The following is a 19,703-nucleotide window of genomic DNA, read 5'->3' on the forward strand; positions in this document are numbered from 1 at the left end:
CCCCTAAACCACCATTGCTTTGTGTCAGGATCATATAGCCCCAGTAAGCACATTTTCTCATTGCAATCAGGCTGGACCAAAATGCAACTTGTACCACTTATGCTCATTGTAAATTGTAATGTCAGAATTATAACACACTCAAATCTTAACGGTACAATATTTTTATTAGCAGCATTTAAAATATTGCATTGTTTCAGCAATTTAGTGAAAGTCTGTGGCTCTTCTGAAAGAGCCAACCCTGCTGTTCACTGCACCCCAGTCGCTGTATTTCCTGTACTCTCCAGGTCTTAGGTAATACTGGCGTCCCTTGTAGTTGGGTTCATCATAGAATATCCAATGTCCATCAAGAACATTGCAGGAATGGATGTCTTGGTAGCGAAATTTCTCATACACTTGTGGACAATCTTCAGTGAATTCCATCATTTGACCTTTGAAATCTTCTCTCTCATAAATTTTAATCTTGCATGAAGTTTGCTGTAGTAATGTAAATAAAATAACATATTAAATACTGAAAGGTTATTATTATTTAGTCTCTATGTTCCCTGATAAAATAACTTTTAATTATATTATTGCTATCCTACCTCAAAAATATTGGTACTCTTTATGTATTTATTTTTACCTTTTTACATCATGTCCAAAACCACCTAGAGAGACAGTGTCTAGGTTTTGTAAAACACATACTCAGTCTCATACTCTTTCCAAAACAATCTACAATGTAAGAGAATTATTTGTCACTAACAGGTACAGTATGTACTAGCATACATTAGCAATAAAAATGCATGCAAAAATCATTGAAAGTACAATGGGAATATGCTGCCTCACTGAAGTGTACATAAACATTATTGTGCCCCACTTAAGTAGACCAACATTTCATAAAAGTACATGTGTTTAGTATATAGTGCTCTCACCCTTTGTCTGTAGTTCGTAAAGCGAAACTATCCCTACAATATGAAAAATATTAGCACAGCTGTTTTACATATTTTTAAATATACAAAATATAAATCACTAGGGTCAAAATGGTCAAATATAAGAGTACCCAGAAATCAAATTGAATAAAAAGAACTCAGTAAGTGAATTATGTCAGGACATGAAATGCTATAATAGATCCAAACTTAAATATGTTTAAAGAGTACCTTATTTATATTAAGCACCAAATCAGCAGGATGGAGTGCCAGATGTCTAGGATACCAACCATTCTAGAGATATTAAACTAATAGGTTCATTCTCCTCTTCTGCACTTCTGACAATTATGTATATAGCGGCTGATTATGTGGTTGTCTGGAGATCTTTAACTTTTGGATGAGTGGAGTACTTTAAGGTTTTGAATAAGTTTAGGTCTTGTGTAAGGGAACATCCCTCCTATAAACAATTTCTTATAAGAATACTGTTTATTGTACCTTGCTGCCCCCTGCTCATTCCCTACCTTGAACCATGGTTCCAATTGATGAAAAATCTAGGGGTAAATGTATTATACTCCGATTTTTTCAAGTCGCCAGAAATCGGCGAGTTTACAGCTAACATTTAAAGCGGCGCTGGCTTGTAAAGGCAAACTTGCCTTTACAAGCCAGCTGTAAACTCGCCGATTTCCGGCGACTTGAAAAAATCGGAGTATAATACATTTACCCCCTAGTCTTCATTGTGAACGTTAGACAAAAACACCAAAGAAGCAGCTAGCATATCCGTTTACAATTCATTGAGACATCTTCTAACTAAGCTGCTAAAAAAACTCTTAAGATAACTACTATAAAAGGTCAGTAAGTTGGTTGCATATGTATCACTTTGGTGTGAATCGCCTAAAGCCAGTGTATTGAGGTGTCACCCAATTCTGGGTAAAGCTGCGCCAATTGATGGAGCTTCAGTTTCATAAAAAAAGGGGCAGAGCTTCATATGATGGATACGTTTTGGATGGTGAGAAATTACTTCTTGTGTGGGACAGGAAGAAATATGCAGAAGGGTCCAGGATTGATGACAATATAAAGAGGTAAAGAATAAGAAATTTAATGTAAATTGACATTTTTCTATGGTTCACTCTTTAGGTCAATGCAATCACTACTTAAAGCAGCAATCCCATGTAACCATGAGTTGTGTTTTTTTTTTTTTATTATTATAAATCACTGTGGCAGAAAAATCTTGTTAATAAACATTTTTCTCTGTATGTTTCTTCAGGCTGCTATTAATGATTTAATGATTTATAATGCTGCAGTTTCCACAGCGTTATATGACTACCATGGCAACCACAGTGACAAAACACATGATGCAGTGAGCAGAGAGGCTTTGTAACACCCATAAATGCTCTGTCTGAACCGTAAAGTCCCCCCTCCTTCTCCCCTCATGCCTTCACATGACATGCAGAGTCTGAATCTGAGAGTGTGCGACTGGGAGCCATACTTGTCCACCCTCCAGGGAGGTTTCGAAAAGGAGATAATGATTTGTAGGAGGACAGCTAAGAAAAAAGAAGCATATTTAAAAGCATATTTAAAAAAATGAAGCATAACTTGATATTTAAAGGGAAAAAATTATGTGCAATTGTGGCTTTAAATGTATATATTTCTAATGCCTATGAAACTTTTATGTATATTCACCAACTGATTTTTGATGGTTATAGTAGCATTTAACATTTACAACTTGTTGAGAAGCAAATCTGCATTGGACAACAGTTGTCAGCTAAGCTATATATATTTATTTATTCATTTCTTTAGATTTTCTTGCAAAATTGCAAGTGCAAATTTTCTTAACTGCTCCTAGTAACATAATTAAATGCCAAAATAATTCACAGCTTTTTAACAAAACAAAAAAAATGTACCTGGGGTATAATCCTGCAGGATCTGATGGAGTCTCCAAAGCCCAAACATTGATTGAAATCAGGATATTCACCTCTCTTTAAGAAAAACTGACACCCCCCGTAGTTGGGAAACTCATAGATCATCCAGTTTCCATGTTCAACACGGATTGACCCACAACGGTTGAAGAAGGAAAGCAAGTCAGAGCTATCAGAGCTACATTCATAAGAACGGCCCTGGAAGTTTCTGTCCTCGTAAAAGATGATCTGGGCAGGGTAAAAAAAAAATTAACATCTCCAAGCTGAATACTATTATACAATTTAAACCAATGTGTTATTTAAGGTTTATAGATTTTATATGATTGTAGACCAGAACTATTTTCTTTCATGTTTTAATAGATTATTTTTACACTGGACATATCCTCTCAATAAACCCATCATTTCAATACAAATGAACATTCATTTCCCGGAGTATTATTTATACAGTTATGTAGCATCCTGGAAAAGTAATTGTACAGATACTTCAGACACTTCCAAACAATGCAAAGGTATCAATGTGAAAACATTTGTTGGCCTAATGAGGTGAATACTGACACAGAAATATATCATTAATGTAATATGAAAGCAAATAGCTCTTTATTAAAGTGAATAGAAAAATAAGCATATATGTTAAGCTTAGTGATCCTTTAAATTAAAAAAAATATAAATTGATATGCTATAAAACTATTACCAATATGTACTCAAACCCCACTGCATAATATATAGATATAAATATATAACATATACAGTGTGACCATATATCACACGCAGTATATCGCTCTGTACCGCACAGCTGGCATACCCGGTACCCATCCAAGGTTCAAAATCACTCAGACAAATATCCAAAATAAAAATAAATAGACTTATTTAACAAAATGGTAGCAATAAGAATATTTAAATAATAAGCTGCAATAAATAGCACTATAATCTGGCACAGACAACATACAGGGTATAATATAAATACCCCACCAGTATCCTATCCTCTCTCAGGGGGTGCTGTTAATCCAAGCTTCTCCTGAGATGCAGATGTAGTCCCGGGTTATTGTTACTCCGCTTTTGGGGGAGTGACAATAACAGTTTCCCAAGACCTGGAGAGGTAGATCAGAACAAGGGGAGTACTCCATGGACCGATTTTTCCTTCCCTGTCACCTAGCAGAGACCCAAATCTCAACCAGTGGCGGAACTGGCATTGGTACAGCAGGTGCAGTGCCCCAGGGCCCATGGAGATAATGGAGCCCACTGCACAGAAAACTAGCAAGCTGTGGGCCCCGGTTTCCTCCTCCCTGCTTCCCTGCACTAGGGCCCACAGCTCACTAATTCCGCCTCTGATCTCAACGCCAGCTTGATTTTAACTATCAATGGGTAGTGAATGCCAATTTGCTGCTTTGGGGAGCTGTCTTCCAGAGAAAATGGCTTTCTGAGGAGTACCTGCCTGACTGGTCCTTTTCTGTTTTAACCTTTTCACAGAGAGCAGATGATTTGCTATGGATACAAATGGGGACAGGTATTGTTTTATCGCTATAGAGCAGAGTTGTTTAAACAGGAGAGATCCCAATTCAGACACATAACATTTAAAAACACAATATAGTGTTAAACAAGGAGTTCTATCTGTGGACCTTTTCCCTATCTTAACATATAAGAACCCCTGGTGTGATGTACATTGATACAAGAATTTTGTGAACAATAATTCTTCTGCCTAGGCTGAGCCAATGGACTAGTCTGTAAGCATACACAAGATAAGAAAGCCATGTTGACAATATAAAGAAGTTTAAATATAATTAACAAATATGGGGAACTAGAGGGCTAGAAAAAGTATATGTTTTTATAGTCCACACTTTGATGAAACGAGGTATTAATCTCAACCATTCTGCACCTCGATACTCACACATACAGTACTGTTCCAAATACTTTGTGCTCTGATAACATACAGAAACTATTAAACATACAAAAATTATTAATATTACTGTTAAGTACTGGAGGTAGAAATTTTATAGAAATGCCATTAAATACATATTGAATGACTATTTACATATTTAAGCTTACTTTTGTACGTTGGCTAGCAAAATAATTCAATGACTGTTATTGAAAAAAAAATCTAAGCTACTTAAGTCCTAAACTGATACTACTGTAGAATGGCAGGATCATTATACATTGCAGTTTTTTGTTGTTTTTTTATTCTTTGTCTTTACATGCAAAATATTTTATTGCGTGTTACTATTGAAGTCATTATCTGTGTAAACTGATTATTGTATGGTATAATATTATGTGTGCCTTATATTTAATTTGATACAATAGCATATGGAATGTCATTAATGAAAGCACCCAGCATATCCTGAATGTTTATCTTACCTTTCCCATTTCAGTCGACTTGCTGGTCTGTTAATCATAGTGATTTACTAGCAGCTGTCCCTTATATATACTCAGAACTATAGGCAACAAAAAGTGCACAGAAAGCAAGTGAGGCCCCTTTCTGTCAGTAGAGGTGAATTAGTTTGCTTTGTTTTCTGTAGAGTGTAGAGTGTATTCTTTGTACAAACATCTAGTGGGGATTGACTCATTGTTCAAGGGATTTTCATTTCATTTGTTATCAAATAAAGACTATCGTGTGGTGAATCCATCAGCAATGTCGCAACACAGCATTAAAGACATATTACTACCTGGCATAAAAAAAATCTTGTGACACTGAGATATATACATAACATCTTGCATCAATATGTATTGCAGGGCATGAATAAATTTTTGTGTGGCCTACAAGTTATATCAGGCAGGTTTATATTTGCAGCCATGCAGACGTTAGGATCAGAATTTGTAACAACATGAATCTATGGATCCATCATGCCTTGTTTCAACGGTGGTGTATTGGTGTGGGGAAAGTTTTTTGGGCACACATTAGGCCCAATAATACCAACTGACCACTGTTTAAATTCCACAGCCTACCTGAGTATTTTTGCTGACCATGAGCATCCCATTATGGCCACAGCTTATCAGTCTGCTACTTTCAGCAGGAAAATGTCACAAAGCCCAAATTTTCTCAAGCTGGTTCTATGAACATGACAATTATTTCAGTGAACTCCAATGGCCTCCACAGTTACCAGATCTTAATCCAGTAGAGCACCATTGGGACGTGGTAGATCGAGAGATTTCCAGCCAACATATCTACAACAACTGCATTAATACTATAATATAAACATGAACCAGAATCTCTAAAGCCCATTGTTGAATCAATGCCACGGCTAATTCAAGCTGTTCTGGGGGCAAAGGGAAGCCCCACCCAGTACTAGAAAGGTGTACTTAATAAAGAGGCAAGTGAGTGTATAAAGTTGTTGTCAGCACTTATCCTTCCTTAGTATTGCAAATCTGTATGTATCTAGCAGAATTAAATTATAAAGTATTAGTTTGCAAACCAGCATTAAGGGTTCTCATCCTATACTGCCCAGACTACCAGCCACATGGCAATGTAAATGCCGTATATGGAGGCATACAAAAACACAATTGTCATCAGAGCTTATCCTTACTATTGGAAATTTGTATGTATCTATCAAACTTAAAGTATGAGGTATTAGTTCAAAACATTTTAGTTGCAACCCAGCATCAAGGTTTGCAAGTCCTACATTAATATATATGCTTCAAACTACATTGAAATGCAGTTAAAATCAAATGCACTCACCTCTCAGGTATAGAAACTGACTGGTGGTAGTCATCATATCGATGCCGACTACCCCGACAACACTTACCATGACATGATGATTCCGAAGAGCTTCTTACCGACGATCACCGACGACGACTACTGTTGAAAGCGACTTGAACCAATCACGAAGAAGTAATAAGCTGGCTCCACTTCATGACATCATTCACCATGTTGATGGAAATATCGCTGTTCTTAACGTGGTAATGTAAGTATGCGCCTATGTATAATGTAGAAGGCTTTGTAAACTACATTGTACATAGGCACATACTTACATTACCATGTTAATAACAGCGATATTCCCGTCACCATGGTGAATGGCGTCATGAAGGGGAGACGGCTTATTACTTCTTCGTGATTGGTTCAAGTCACTTTCAACAGTCGGGGTATTCGGCATCGATATGCCATACCTCACCCATACAGGCATGCAACAAAGAGCTGGTTTATAAACCACACTCAAAATAGCCTTAAATAGGCTGGATGAACAGCAGAATAAAATTCAAAAATGTCATCAGGTGCTGAGTAACCTAGGCATAAATTTCAATTATTACTAACTGTCTCCTGCAGCTGTGAACTTCCCTAAATTATGTATAAGACAAATAAATTATTACAGAGTGCTGGAGATACAATTAGTGTTGTATACAGAAGAATGGCTTCGTGGAAAAGGATACAATCCAATAAATAACTTTAATAAGAATATATTTAGAAACCCATAATAAGGAACAATACCCTACACACCAATTCATTGTATTAATATTATCGATTACTCCACAGAGAAAAACAGATGTCTCAATACTTAGAAATCACAATTTTCTGAAAACTGTTGATAGTCCTTAGTGTATTATAGGATGTAATAAACTTTAAATGGAAAAGCGGCCTCTTATATGATGTCAGGGATCGGAACATCAAACATTGAATATTAGTTCCTTGGATGTTTATATGATCTGGGATTCTGTAAGCCATCTGCTTAATGAAATAGTCACTCATACAGAGCCGTAACTTACAATTCTAGCGCCCTGGGCGAGAAACACAAATGCTGCCCCCCCTAGCCCTCAATTTTAACCAAATTAACCTAAAATATTCCTAAATTGCGCACCCCTTCAGTGTTGCGCCCTGGGCGGTCGCCCCTGTCGCACAGCCCTAGTTACGGCCCTGCACTCATGCATAATATATAAACATGCCAGCGAGAATTCCATAGCGCAATCGGTTCCACACGTAAATAAAGTAAAGTTACTGGCTTAAAATACCACTTGAAATGGACAGAAATTTGCAAAAGAAGAAACAAAGCACTTATCTTCCATGGGACTCCTTGTGGAAGCCATTGGATTAAGCTTCAGGTCTGGGCCTAGCTTTCAAGCTGCTACTATAGTCTTTAGTGATTGAAAACAAACTTCTCCAGGTGCTGATGTAATACTCGATTGCCTCGATCACTCCTGCTCACTGGAGTCCTTGCACAGGAATGAAATCCCACTAGACTGTATAGTATGGACAAACTCTTGTGTATCAGTCTCTGTTTTAAAATAGCTTTCTAACGAGTTTCATCACATTCACATGATTTCAACACCAAATGGCTAAACTTGCTATCCGCCTGCACTTTTAAAGAACTCACATGAACAATTAACTGAGCTTCAGGTGTGTGAAGTTCAGATAAACGGACTCTTATAGTCCAGGTTTCAAAGCAATTTTATCCAGGTAGGGTACGATATCGGTGAATATGACGAAACTTATACAGTTGACATCAAAAATGGTGACAAAGTAAATGTCAACATATTAATTCTGTAAACATGTTTAAGATAATGACTAAGTAGCAATGCTGCTGTCACGTATAATGTATTATTATTTTGTGTGTACTAGTAATGACTGAGATTTTGGAAAGTTTAATTGAATGGTTCTTTTGTGAGAACTATATTGGATAAAATTGGTTTGAAACCTGGACCTTTAAGAATTAGTTTATCTGAATGTCACACACCTGCAGATCAGTTAATTGTTGGTGTGAGCACTTTAAAAGTGCACTTGGATAGCAGGTTTAGTCATTTGGTGCAATCCAACAATGCAGATTAGGCTGTTCCTCTGAAGAAATTGTGTGAATGCAATGAAACATTGCACACTGCAAAATGAATTTGCTAAAGCACACCTGTATGCTGGGGTAGAGTGGGAAATTAAAATCTGGAAGTGGCCAAATATTGGGAGAGACCAAATCAACTGTAGAAGGGACCAACACTAAAGTAGGCTGGATTAGCAGAATTATCCATATCCACATCGGTAATAAGCAGGGCTAATGCAACATGCAATGGTAGGGGGAGTCATATTTTACAACTATTATCCGCAATATGAAATATATTTTACTGCTATATCAGATGTACTTTTCTTTGCACAATTAACTTAACAATTTGTATAGTATATTACAATTTGTACAAATATTACAATTTGTAGTGGGGTTTTTTTGGACCAATTGTAGATGGAAGGTTGTATTTTGCAGGCACATATCAGCTTATCAGGTATTGCTATGGCACATTCATCTCTGTAATATTGATGTAAGGAAACCAATTATCCAATATTGATAATGAAAGCCATTACATGAAGAAAAAACAAGAAAAAGCTGCCCTAAAAAAGACTTAAACAGTATAATTTGTTGCTGCTCCTACCTGGACAATTGCGCTTTTGATCATGATTCCGTGGCGCTGCGGACATCTGTCTGGATAAACAGAACAGCACTGCATGAAGTCTCATGAGAGCAGAGCTGGTTTAGAGCTTTGGGGGGGGGCTCTATGATCTAAAATTAAGGGCATAGTTCAGTGTTTTCCAAACCCAGTCCTCACAGCCCCCTAACAGTGCATGTTTTAAATAGCTCTCTGCTGGAGCACAGGTGTTTTCATTATTGACTGACATTCTAACAGATCCACAGGTGATATAATTATGTCACTTGTGACCTGGAAAACCTGCACTGTTAGGGGTCCCTGAGGACTGAGTTTGGGAACCACTGGCATAGTGTCATCATTCACAAAAAAGAAAGAGAAAAAGTGTATTATTCTTACCCTCATGTCTCCCATTGCACCCTCCATCTCTTTCCCATTGCCCCTCTCCATGTCTCTCCCTTTGCCCCTCTCCATGTCTCACCCTTTGCCTACTCCATATCTCTCTCATTGTAGCACCCTTTATGTCTCTCAAAGCTGCCTTCTATCTCTCATTGCAGACTCCTTCTATAGTTCTGTGTGGCCTTCTCCTTATAGTTCTCTTTACAGCCCCCTACCTATAGTTTTCCATACAGCTTGCTCCCTATAGTTCAATTTACAGCCCCCCTATAGTTCAATTAGCAGCCACCTCCCTATAGTTCAATTTACAGCCACCTTCATATAGTTCTATTTACCGCCACCTACATATAGTTCAATTTACAACCTCTATCCTATAGTTCTATTTACAGTCCCCTCCCTACAGTTCTCTATACAGCCCTCTCCCTATAGTTCTATTTACAGCCCCTTCACCATATTTCTATATACAGCTTACTCATTTACCTTTAATTGCGATCTTCGGCTCCGTTCTGTAGCTTCGCTCCTTGCTTCTCAGATCAGAAAGGAAGTGAATATGGGATTGATGCAGGATGAGTTCTTCTCTAGTTGTCGTATAAATTTTGCTCTGTGATTGCAGAATTATGTGTGTCTGCCACTTATAACACACTACGACTGAAGAGGCAGAACAGGGGAGGGAATGTGCGTTCTAGCTTTGGCCAAATACAGTAAGGGCATGTTTACACAAATGCGACTCATGCAGACCTGCAGTTATGGGTATATACGCCTATTAAGACAAAGATCTTTTGCACCTGCTACAGGGCAGGTGTAAATTCAGGATGATGATGATTACAAACAGCAACATTACCTCATCCCTTCAGATAGGATAATTCGTGTGTTACCTACACAGCTGAGACCACTGCATACATTAAGCGCAACTATATCAGTTGATATAAAACATGCATGTTTGTGCCAGTTTTGGCATAATGGAGTGTTTTACTGGATGTATGGAAATGTTATTTATTTTGTTCACACAATACATTGTAACTATGTTTCACAAGTATAATGCATTTGTGTATGCTGTTTTGTACCCTAATATGCTAGATAAATTATTAGAACTGATGTTGAAGAGGCCTTTAACTCTACCAACACCTTTTCCCTGGAATGTGTTTCATGGTATTTGGTTTTCCTAAGGATTTCAACTCAAAATAGTAATAATTTATCTTACTACTCTGTATCATAGATATATAAAAAGATTAGGGATATCTGTATGAAAAGTAGTAAATGACCTGGTAAGTGACTGGAGAATAGGGAGGCACAGTGCTGCTCCAAAACCAAAGGCCGATCCAGGGATCCTAGTGGAAGTGACATTAATGGTTAGAAGCAGATGCATGACCAAACAGTAGAGTGCAGTACACGAGCAAACGTATATATTCAGTCAGCAATACAAAATAGCAATGTCCAGTAACAGGCAAGGAGTCAATCCAGGCAGCAATCCAAGTAGCAAAATCCAGTAACAGGTAAGGGGTCAAACCAGGAAGCAATCCACATAAATAATAGCAGAGTCTAGAACTCATCACGGGCAGTCAGTGTGGGGAACACTATAACCGCTAGGGAGGCTCTGTCTCTGTGTCCTATAAAGGAACAAAGACCAATAAAGGACATTCCTAGGAAGGAGCCCCCTACCCAGCTTTCTATTTGGACAGCCACATGATCACATTAACACTGAACAAGCATGACTGCTGTCTTGCAACTAGAGCAACAGGGACAGAGAATATGATGGCGGCACTCAAAGAACAAGCCACCGCTAAACTAAACAGTAGTAGCTTCTACACCTGCAGCTATTGACACTTGAAAGTGTACTTTTCGAAACATTATGCCATGTTGTAGAAATTTTGAGCATTTCAAAATCAAACATGGCAGCATTACTACCGGTTATTATACATTTTTTATATATGTTTCCTCTAAGTATAATAAGTATAAGGTTTGTTTGGTGATAAATTTGACTTTTTTGTTAGGACTTTCATATTTTTGCCTAAAATATGCTATTGGTTATTTTATTTGGAAAAAATGTAAACTAGTATTTGGTAGTGCCATCTTAATTTTTTGTGTCATTTTCATGACAGTTAGAACATTCTGGGAGAAGTAGCCCTACATATAGATAAAAGACATTGTCATCTTCACCGCCGGTAACGCCAACAACATCGCTGGCCCAGGGAGCATGTCTATAGGTCACATGGAAGCCTCTTTGGAATACCGGAGGCAAAGGTGAAACGCTGCTCTAGGCTACCAACTTAGGTCATCATGGACACTCTGTAAATTGTGCAGAGTGACCTAGATCCTATGATCAACATTAGTGCAAGTGGTGACTAAATTGTTGGCTGTGTCACATTTCTGTGCATCTGGATCTTTCCAGGCCTCAGTGTCTGTCACAATAGGAATGTCTAAGACTAAGTCGAGTATGTTAGCGGGTACTGCAGGTGTTCCTGTTGCACAGCAACCAATTTATGAATCTGCCATTGGATGAAGAACCCAATGTGCCCATAAAAAAGCAGTTCCACTTCAGGTTTTCCAGACATCATAAGAGAAGTGAATGGATCTCATTTAGCACTGATACTACCAAAAAGAAATAAATCTTTTTTCATATGTTCAGGTTACATGCATCTCTCCTAATTCATAGCCTGGTAGCCAAATGCACAAGTAGTGTCCATGACTCTTTTGTGATGACATAAGCATATGGCATAAATTAGCACAAAGGCAAGGTGGCAATAATGATAACCAAAATTACAAATTTTTGACTTTGTTTTTCAAAACAATTTAGTCAATTTAAATAGGTATATTAGGTGAAATTGCACAATCGGCCAGAATAAGTAACAGTTCTAGTCTTGTTATAGCCTATATTTTAGTATTTTAGATCATACGATAATTACCTGATTTTGTTTGGCATGACTCTGTAGCAGGACCCACATCATTATCTTTGGGTCCAACCCCCTGGACGTCTATGCAGAACAATGAGTTTTGCTCCACAAGTAACATATACAAACAAACAAAGTAACCACAACCAGTAGATCCACTGTAGTCTTGTGTACTCATATGAAGAAAGAAGAGACCCAAATAGTGTAATACCGTTATACAGGTAGAATCATTATAACCCAGCCACCCAAGATTAGACGTACCAGAAAAATGAGCAATGTGTTTTTAGGAGATGCAGATTCTAACAGCTTCAATTTTGATTTGAGCTTCTTTCTTTCAAAGAATTCTTTTTGTTTCTGTCTTTCCTGTTTGAAAATTATTCTATTCCAAGAGCCACCGACCCAGTTCATAGTGCGTCCATTTGCAGCCATGTATAAAAAAAAAAAAAGCAGAGGTGACAAAAGGCTGCTGTTGAGGTGGTTGAAAGTAAATTCAAAAAAGCATCCCCTTTTCTAAGCTTGCCTTTATCTGTAGGCATAACACTACATGCCTTTGATCAATATTGGCCAATGCAATTGATGGTGTAGGTGTAACTTCATACATTTTGTAGTTGTTTACTTTGCTTGCCGTGTATTATGTTATGCTTTATCCTAAAAAGCCACGCCAACCAGCAAATGCCCAATCAGCAAAGTGGCGTATCTATTGTATAATTACATAATGACTAATAAGGGGGGGGGGGGGGAATCATGAATGCAACAATAAAATGTTCAGTTTGTTTCTTATACAGCTACTGCTGAAGTTAGAAAACACTGCCAGAGTACTTATGTGCCGGACCTGCAGCAAGAGATTACATAAATAATGACATGCCTGGAAAAATACTGCAATAAATAGACTTGCTTGAGGACACCATCTAATTTTTTATGTGGAAAGTTAAAACTAAAATTATTACTAATATATATTTTGTAAATGAAAAAAATATACATAATATATATATATTTGTTCACATATGGCATTTGTTCAAATAGAGTGATTATTTTTCACATATAAAGTGTGATTAAGTTATTTTCGTCATGGCTAGTGTCTCAAACATGAACTCCTAGAACAGACAGTAGAGTTCTTCATATAGCAGCTGCCTTTCCCGTTGAGCTAGTATTTCTCACAGGTACTCGGATGCCCCCAGGTCTCAACTCCTAAGTAGTAGGAGCTTATGTTTAGAGACTGTAGCACCGGAGGCAGGAGGAGTTCCGGGAGAAAGCAGCCAATCCAGGAACGGTCCAATACGTCCTGGGTCCAAGGCAAAGTCCAGTATACAGGCAGAGGTCAAGGCAACAAGCAAACAGGTAAAGCTTAGTATTCAGGCAGAGGTCCCAACAAAAGTCATGGGCACAGTATACACAGGAAAATCCTGGAGCAGGTCAGTAATGTAGATCACAAAAGCTATTACCTCTGTGCCTTAAATAGTGCTGATGGCCAATCAGATGGAGGCCAGGGACTACTTAATTAGTTCCCCACACATGCGCCCCAGCAGTCTGCCTTAGTGCTAAGACGTGGCAGACTGACAGGAGCATCCCGGCCACTGTCTAAGTGACAAGGACAGCCTGGTCGGAAGTGACTTCTCGGCTGTCAAATAGGCAGCCAGGATGCGAGCAGGGGGAACAACCGAGCTGTAGCGAGTAGTGCGGCGGCTCATGACAGTTTTAAGGTGTGATTAAGGATGTCCTGCTGAGACAGAAGGGTAGAAGTGCTCAAACCCAGTCCTTAAGAATTACCAACAGGTCATGTTTTTAAATTGGACAGTGACATAACATTGGCATTGCTAAATACATAGAGGTAATGTATGAAACAGGATAAATCTAAGCATTTCATAGACACATATTTAATATACAGAAAATCTAATACTGTGCGCTGGCGTATACTTAGTGTTATCAATCTTTTTTATTAAATCTATGGCTTACTTATGGAGATGTGTACCAACTCGAGTAATTGAATTGAACAAAACAAGATAAATCATACTTAGAATGATTTGCAATGTTGGCGAGGGATAGCATAATCAGACTGTGACTCAATTTCTGTAGGTGAATTTTGAATTAATAGTGACAGTGATATAAAAAAAAAGAGGGAGTTTAATCAATTTTAAACAAAACAGACGATTGTCTTGTGATAAACCCTTTGTCACAAACATGTCAAACAGGCTCAAGTGATAATTAATATAGTTTTATATTACACAAGTGGTGTTAATATATGTATAACCTCCTGTTAATAATATCAGTACATACAGTGAGTTCTGATGTAATTGCTTAAAATCAAGAAATCGTATGTATTATAAGGAATAATGCATCCCCTGTTGTAAATTATTATGGATATTAGAAATCACCTCGGATTTCTGAGATCTTTGGACTGCAGCCTTGTGCTTTTATTTGGTCACTGTGGTCTGTGACTTCTACTGTCAATATACTTTATTTAATACTATATTTAGTATTGTAGTGTAAGTATATACATAGAATATTTTGTTAAAGTGTAAAAAAGTATTCTTCATTACCAATGTGGTTTCATCCCCTCCTGGGAAGAAACCACACTCATGTAACAGTGCATACTGCTATTAGCTGTTGAATCTGAGGATGCAAAGAACGATTTACACAACTTATACATTATACTTAGTAAAACCAGAACAGCAATTTCCACTCATTATTCAAAACAGACATAAAATAATCAACTATTTGCTATACAGGTCCTTATACTGAAATGCAAAAAAAATACAAAATATATTTTAATACACTTATATGTGCAATATGAGATACACCTTAAAAGCAGACTTTACAATGTAAAATATCTGGCTGCCAGGTTAATAAAATCACCTGTAAATCTTTTGACGAGTGCTGCTAGCCAGGTACCTCATTGGAGGTTTTGCATGCATGTGCACATACTTGAATAAATATGCAAACAGCTGAAAAAAAGAAAACTGCATGCAATGCCAAAAACAGTGCCTTAAGTAAATCACATCTTACATTAACTTAAATTTGTACCAGTTGTATAGAATTCCCACCTCTCCAAGTACACAGTAAATAATATTTTGATAATGGTAATAAATTTGCATTGCATAAGTATATACAAAGCTTTTCCATATCCATCTATATATAAGTAAATTACCATTTCACCTAAGAGTTCATGTAAAAAAGAATGCCTAAAACACACACAAATAATAACACACATTGTAGTATAGTGTATAGGGATGCATATTTTGAACAAAGACATTCTAAACTCTTGCACAATTAAAGAGCAACAAGACAAATATTTATTAAATATGTTTTCTGGATCTTTATGAGTCTATATCAATTTCAGCTTTAGCGATAGTGTCCTCTCCAGTCTCAGATTCAGTTGATGTTTCTTCCCCATCAGGACTCTATGAAGCAAAACAGGAGACTTTACAAAAATGTAGTATGGTTTTCACACTGAAGTCTAGTGAAAGTCCCTTTCTTAAGGATAAAGATGTTTAATAGTTTTTAATGTTCCACCAAGCAAATCATTATAAGAGTGAGTTAATTATATATACCCCATTCACTTACAATAATTTATCGCTGGTGCTTTTATTCAAAGCGGCTCAAACCATTCACCACAGCAGCACAAATGATAAAGAGTAGGAAGCCATAACTTATAATGTAGAATGTGATTTCCCACTTTATTGGTGCAGAAGATCTTATTAAACAGAATACATAATATCTGTATGTGGATTAGGTTCTTACATCATCAGATGTGTCACACACTATGGATAGTGCAATAAAAACTTTGAAACACATAAAAGTGACACATGTAATAAAGGCAGTCTGATGTCCACTCATAAATTATGCTAAGCTCAGCAGTATTTTAGGATAAAAAAAAGAAAATAATTAAGGGGTGGTCTTAATAATTTTATTCTTTCCACGAGGCACATTTTCCATAAATGGTCACACAAAGTGCTTTACCAGGGCCGGATTCAAAAACCATTCTGTGGTCAAGCTCTGTGTGATGTGTGAGATGGACACTTAGGCGCATTTCCACAAATGAAAAAATGTATTGCAGCATATGTTGCAGTTTGTTAATGATCCCTAGAGTGTCAATAATGTCTGTGTTTCTGGAGACGCAGATGACTACGTAAGTTGTTGTTTGTCACACATTCAAGGATCTATTGTATAGGCATTATAAGTGCAAATAGGCCATAAGTGTATATTTTGCATATATAACCCCAATCCTGTACCTAATCATTTGCTAGATACACTCTGAAGATGAGTGTATCTAGCCCTTATCTTTGCAGCAGTCTCTCCATCTTCTATGACCCAGGCATATGAAGTACTCTGTCTGCTCCTGGCCTTCACTGTCACACCTTCTGGCTAATGTCATTGGGTGGAACGAGCATTCTGAAAAGCCATTCACACTACTCAGTTGAAACCTGATGAGGTTGGGTTTGGGAAGCTCTAATGGGGTACTACAATAGAGATTTTCCTGAAGATGGAAAGTCAGGAAGGATAAGTGCTAAATACACTAGTCAACAGTGGCTGAAGTGGGCCGGTATATGTCAGTAAGTCATATAGGCCCTTCCCCCTGGTGTTTACCTCTTGGAAATCAATTGCTATATTTGAAAATAGTTTTTTTCAAAAATGTGTGGCACTTATATAATGCAGTCAGTGATAGAGACACAATGTAAGATCAAAGTTAATTCACCTTAAATTGATGTTCTGGTGAAGATTCAATTTAGGGATTTTTCAGCAGAGTGAATTAAACCTGTTTATTTCTTCTACATGCCATGCTCAGAATTCATCTCACACAGAGGTAAAATAAACATTTTACTACTATAGTGATAGAGCCAGATCTTTGTTTCCTGTGTGTGTCCCATAGCTGTGAGACATGATAAAGGTGGATAACTTTGCATCACTATAGCTATTTAATTTACAAAATAGTATTAAAATACATGTACAATTAGGGTTAAAGTTAATTTAGACCTATCAAATTACCTGAAGATTTGGGGCTAGGTGGCTACTTGGCATTCAGTTACATTTTCCAAACTGCCACTTCTAAATTTCCATTTTTACCACTGCTAGCAAATATATATATCTCACAAAGCATAATATGTAGGTGGTTAAAATTGCAAAATAGACTTTGTCTATTATTTTATAAATGTAACCCTTACAATAACAGTTTAAGTGCAATCCTGCCATAAATAAGACCAGCCATAAACTTATAGTAGTTACTAAATCAAATCAACAATTGAGTACAATTTCAACAGACACTGTTGTTGGCACTGTACACCCACATGACATATCATGTTCACTGATTATAGTACAATTAACCATGGTTGCCTACTCTCTAGGAATGTCCAGGAGACTTAAATTAGGAAGAGAGAGCAGGCAATGATCCCAGAGAGCGCCTACCTACCTCATTAAACCGAGCAGCAGGGGCTTGATGATGCAATTGCCCTGCCGACTTGGAAGGATGTGATTCATGGCATAACCTGGTAACAAGTATCTGCCTATTAGTAAGAAAGGTGGAACTATTACCAATCAGCAGCAGACACGTCACTTAACTGCCATGTGACATGGCATGTCGCAAGCTACGTAAGTCTCCCCTCCCCAGACAGTGTGACAATTTACACAGAAAGGTTATTAAATTGGCTCCTCTGATCTGCCACACAGGTATGCATTATTTTAATTTTATTTATGCAAAATAAAAACAGCTGCATTATTACCAGTAGTGTGTTTGAGTTACTTTGTGTGACATGGGTCCAGGCTTTGATGTGGTTGTAATGGTGAAATATGGAAGCCTACAGTCCCCAAAATCCTATTAATGGGGAGCGAACAGAGTCCAGTGATGGTGGTTGTGTCAACATTAGCTGGTGGAGTACAGAGGAGAGTGAGGCAGATCCATTCTGTACTACTAATATGTTTTTGGGAGAATCAAAGCAAATAGTTATTTTGTTTGGTGTTATAGTGGATGTACATCTGAAATATAATTAATATATCTTAACCCAAACCACTACATCCCCAATAAAACTAGAATTGGTGACATCACTGAGTTCTAGCCCTTATGCTCAGGTCAAGAGCAGTATGTAAATTGTCCATAGAGATCTGTGATGACATTAGGATCCTCCTGATCTAGTGTGAGGTTAGGTAATGTATCACAAAGTGTAACACGGTATAAAATAGGATGATCTGGGGGTAAATGTATCAATATGCGGGTTCTTCAACACCCGCGTGTTCAGCCTCTTCCGCGATTACATTTCAAGCGGCGCTGCATTGTAAAGGGAAGTTAACCCGCTGTATTTACTGTATTACTGTGGGAAAATACCATAATACAGTAGTTAGCTCGCATTGCGAAACGGACCTCCTACTAGGTAGGAGGTGTTTGCGGCGGCTCCTGGCTTTTTTTTATTTTTATCTTCAATCAAGACTCAAGATTCGGGATGTACAAATATGTGCCCCTTCTGGGCGAAGAGTTCCTGATGGCACAGATTTCTTTATGGAGGTATCAATGGCTGGGACTGGGGCAAGCCGGCAAGATGGATTTACAAATAATAAGTGACATTGGAGCAAGAAAGAAGGCATCATCGGTAAGTATTTGGGTTTTATTATTTTAATAAATACTTGTGGTTTAAAAGAGGGTGGTTAGTGTCTTTATTGTGGGTTTTATTATTTTTATTAAATGTATGTGGTTTATAAGAGGGTGTTGTGGCTTTGTAAACTTTTTTCTTTGTGGAACTACAGGGCCCAGCAAGCCAGGGATGTCAGGGCATGTTGGCACTTGTGGTTCTCCAAGTGCCAACATGCCCTGGCTGCCGTGGGTATGCTTGTAGTTATACAAGCACCAGCATGGCCACACTGTTTTTGGCAACCTGGCTGGCTGGGACTTGTAGTTCCACAAACAAAATTGGTGTCAGTTTGTTTTTTTAACTACTTTACGCCGTATTACCCTACTACCCACAGCCCAGGGGTGGTAGGAAGAGCCCTAGTGCTATCAGCACTGGGCTGGTTCTTTCTAGGGGGGGGGGGCCCACTCGTTTTTTTCAGCGGACCCCACTCCCTAGGGAATCCAGCCCAGCGTTGAACAGTCTAGGGTTGGTTAGTCATTATGGCAGGGGGACCCCTGCCGCGCGTCCCCCTGCTATAGTGCCGCCAACCCTGGCTGGTTTGCCTAGTGCTTGTAAAGTGAAAATCGGGGGAACCCCACGCAAAATTTTTCCCCGATTTTCACGGGACCAGCACTAGTCAGGCAGCACTAGGGTTTAGCATAAATAGCGGGGGGACCTCACACTTTT

At 38.0% G+C, this 19,703-nt stretch overlaps 2 protein-coding genes across 5 annotated transcripts in view; both read right to left on the minus strand.

Annotated features, from left to right (window-relative positions):
* Positions 1 to 201: 201 nt before the first annotated feature.
* Positions 202 to 5,176, minus strand: LOC142097016 (gamma-crystallin-1-like). Its single transcript, XM_075178629.1, has 3 exons — positions 5,168 to 5,176; positions 2,804 to 3,046; positions 202 to 474 (listed from the first exon to the last, which is right to left on the minus strand). The coding sequence occupies exons 1-3, from the start codon at positions 5,174 to 5,176 to the stop codon at positions 202 to 204; spliced, it is 525 nt and encodes a 174-aa protein (XP_075034730.1).
* A 9,135-nt stretch (positions 5,177 to 14,311) lies between these two features.
* Positions 14,312 to 19,703, minus strand: part of C7H2orf80 (chromosome 7 C2orf80 homolog) — an 88,960-nt gene continuing 83,568 nt past the window's right edge. For 3 of the 4 annotated variants that reach the window (XM_075180236.1, XM_075180238.1, XM_075180237.1), the window contains one exon: positions 14,312 to 15,821. In XM_075180236.1, coding sequence (XP_075036337.1) covers positions 15,738 to 15,821 — 84 coding nt within the window. In that variant the 3' untranslated portion in view covers positions 14,312 to 15,737. Of the gene's footprint in view, positions 15,822 to 17,827; positions 17,922 to 19,703 lie in introns of all 4 variants that reach the window. The other variant, XR_012678280.1, reaches the window with a different exon arrangement.

This window comes from Mixophyes fleayi, chromosome 7, assembly GCF_038048845.1.
Source record: "Mixophyes fleayi isolate aMixFle1 chromosome 7, aMixFle1.hap1, whole genome shotgun sequence".
In the NCBI taxonomy this organism is placed as follows: domain Eukaryota; kingdom Metazoa; phylum Chordata; class Amphibia; order Anura; family Limnodynastidae; genus Mixophyes; species Mixophyes fleayi.

What these genes read in the sequence shown, in the direction of transcription:
- LOC142097016 (XM_075178629.1), bottom strand. An exon ending in CCTGCAGGATTATACCCCAG is followed by an intron (nt 475 to 2,803) that starts GTACATTTTTTT and finishes ACATTACTACAG; the next exon opens with CAAACTTCATGCAAGATTAA.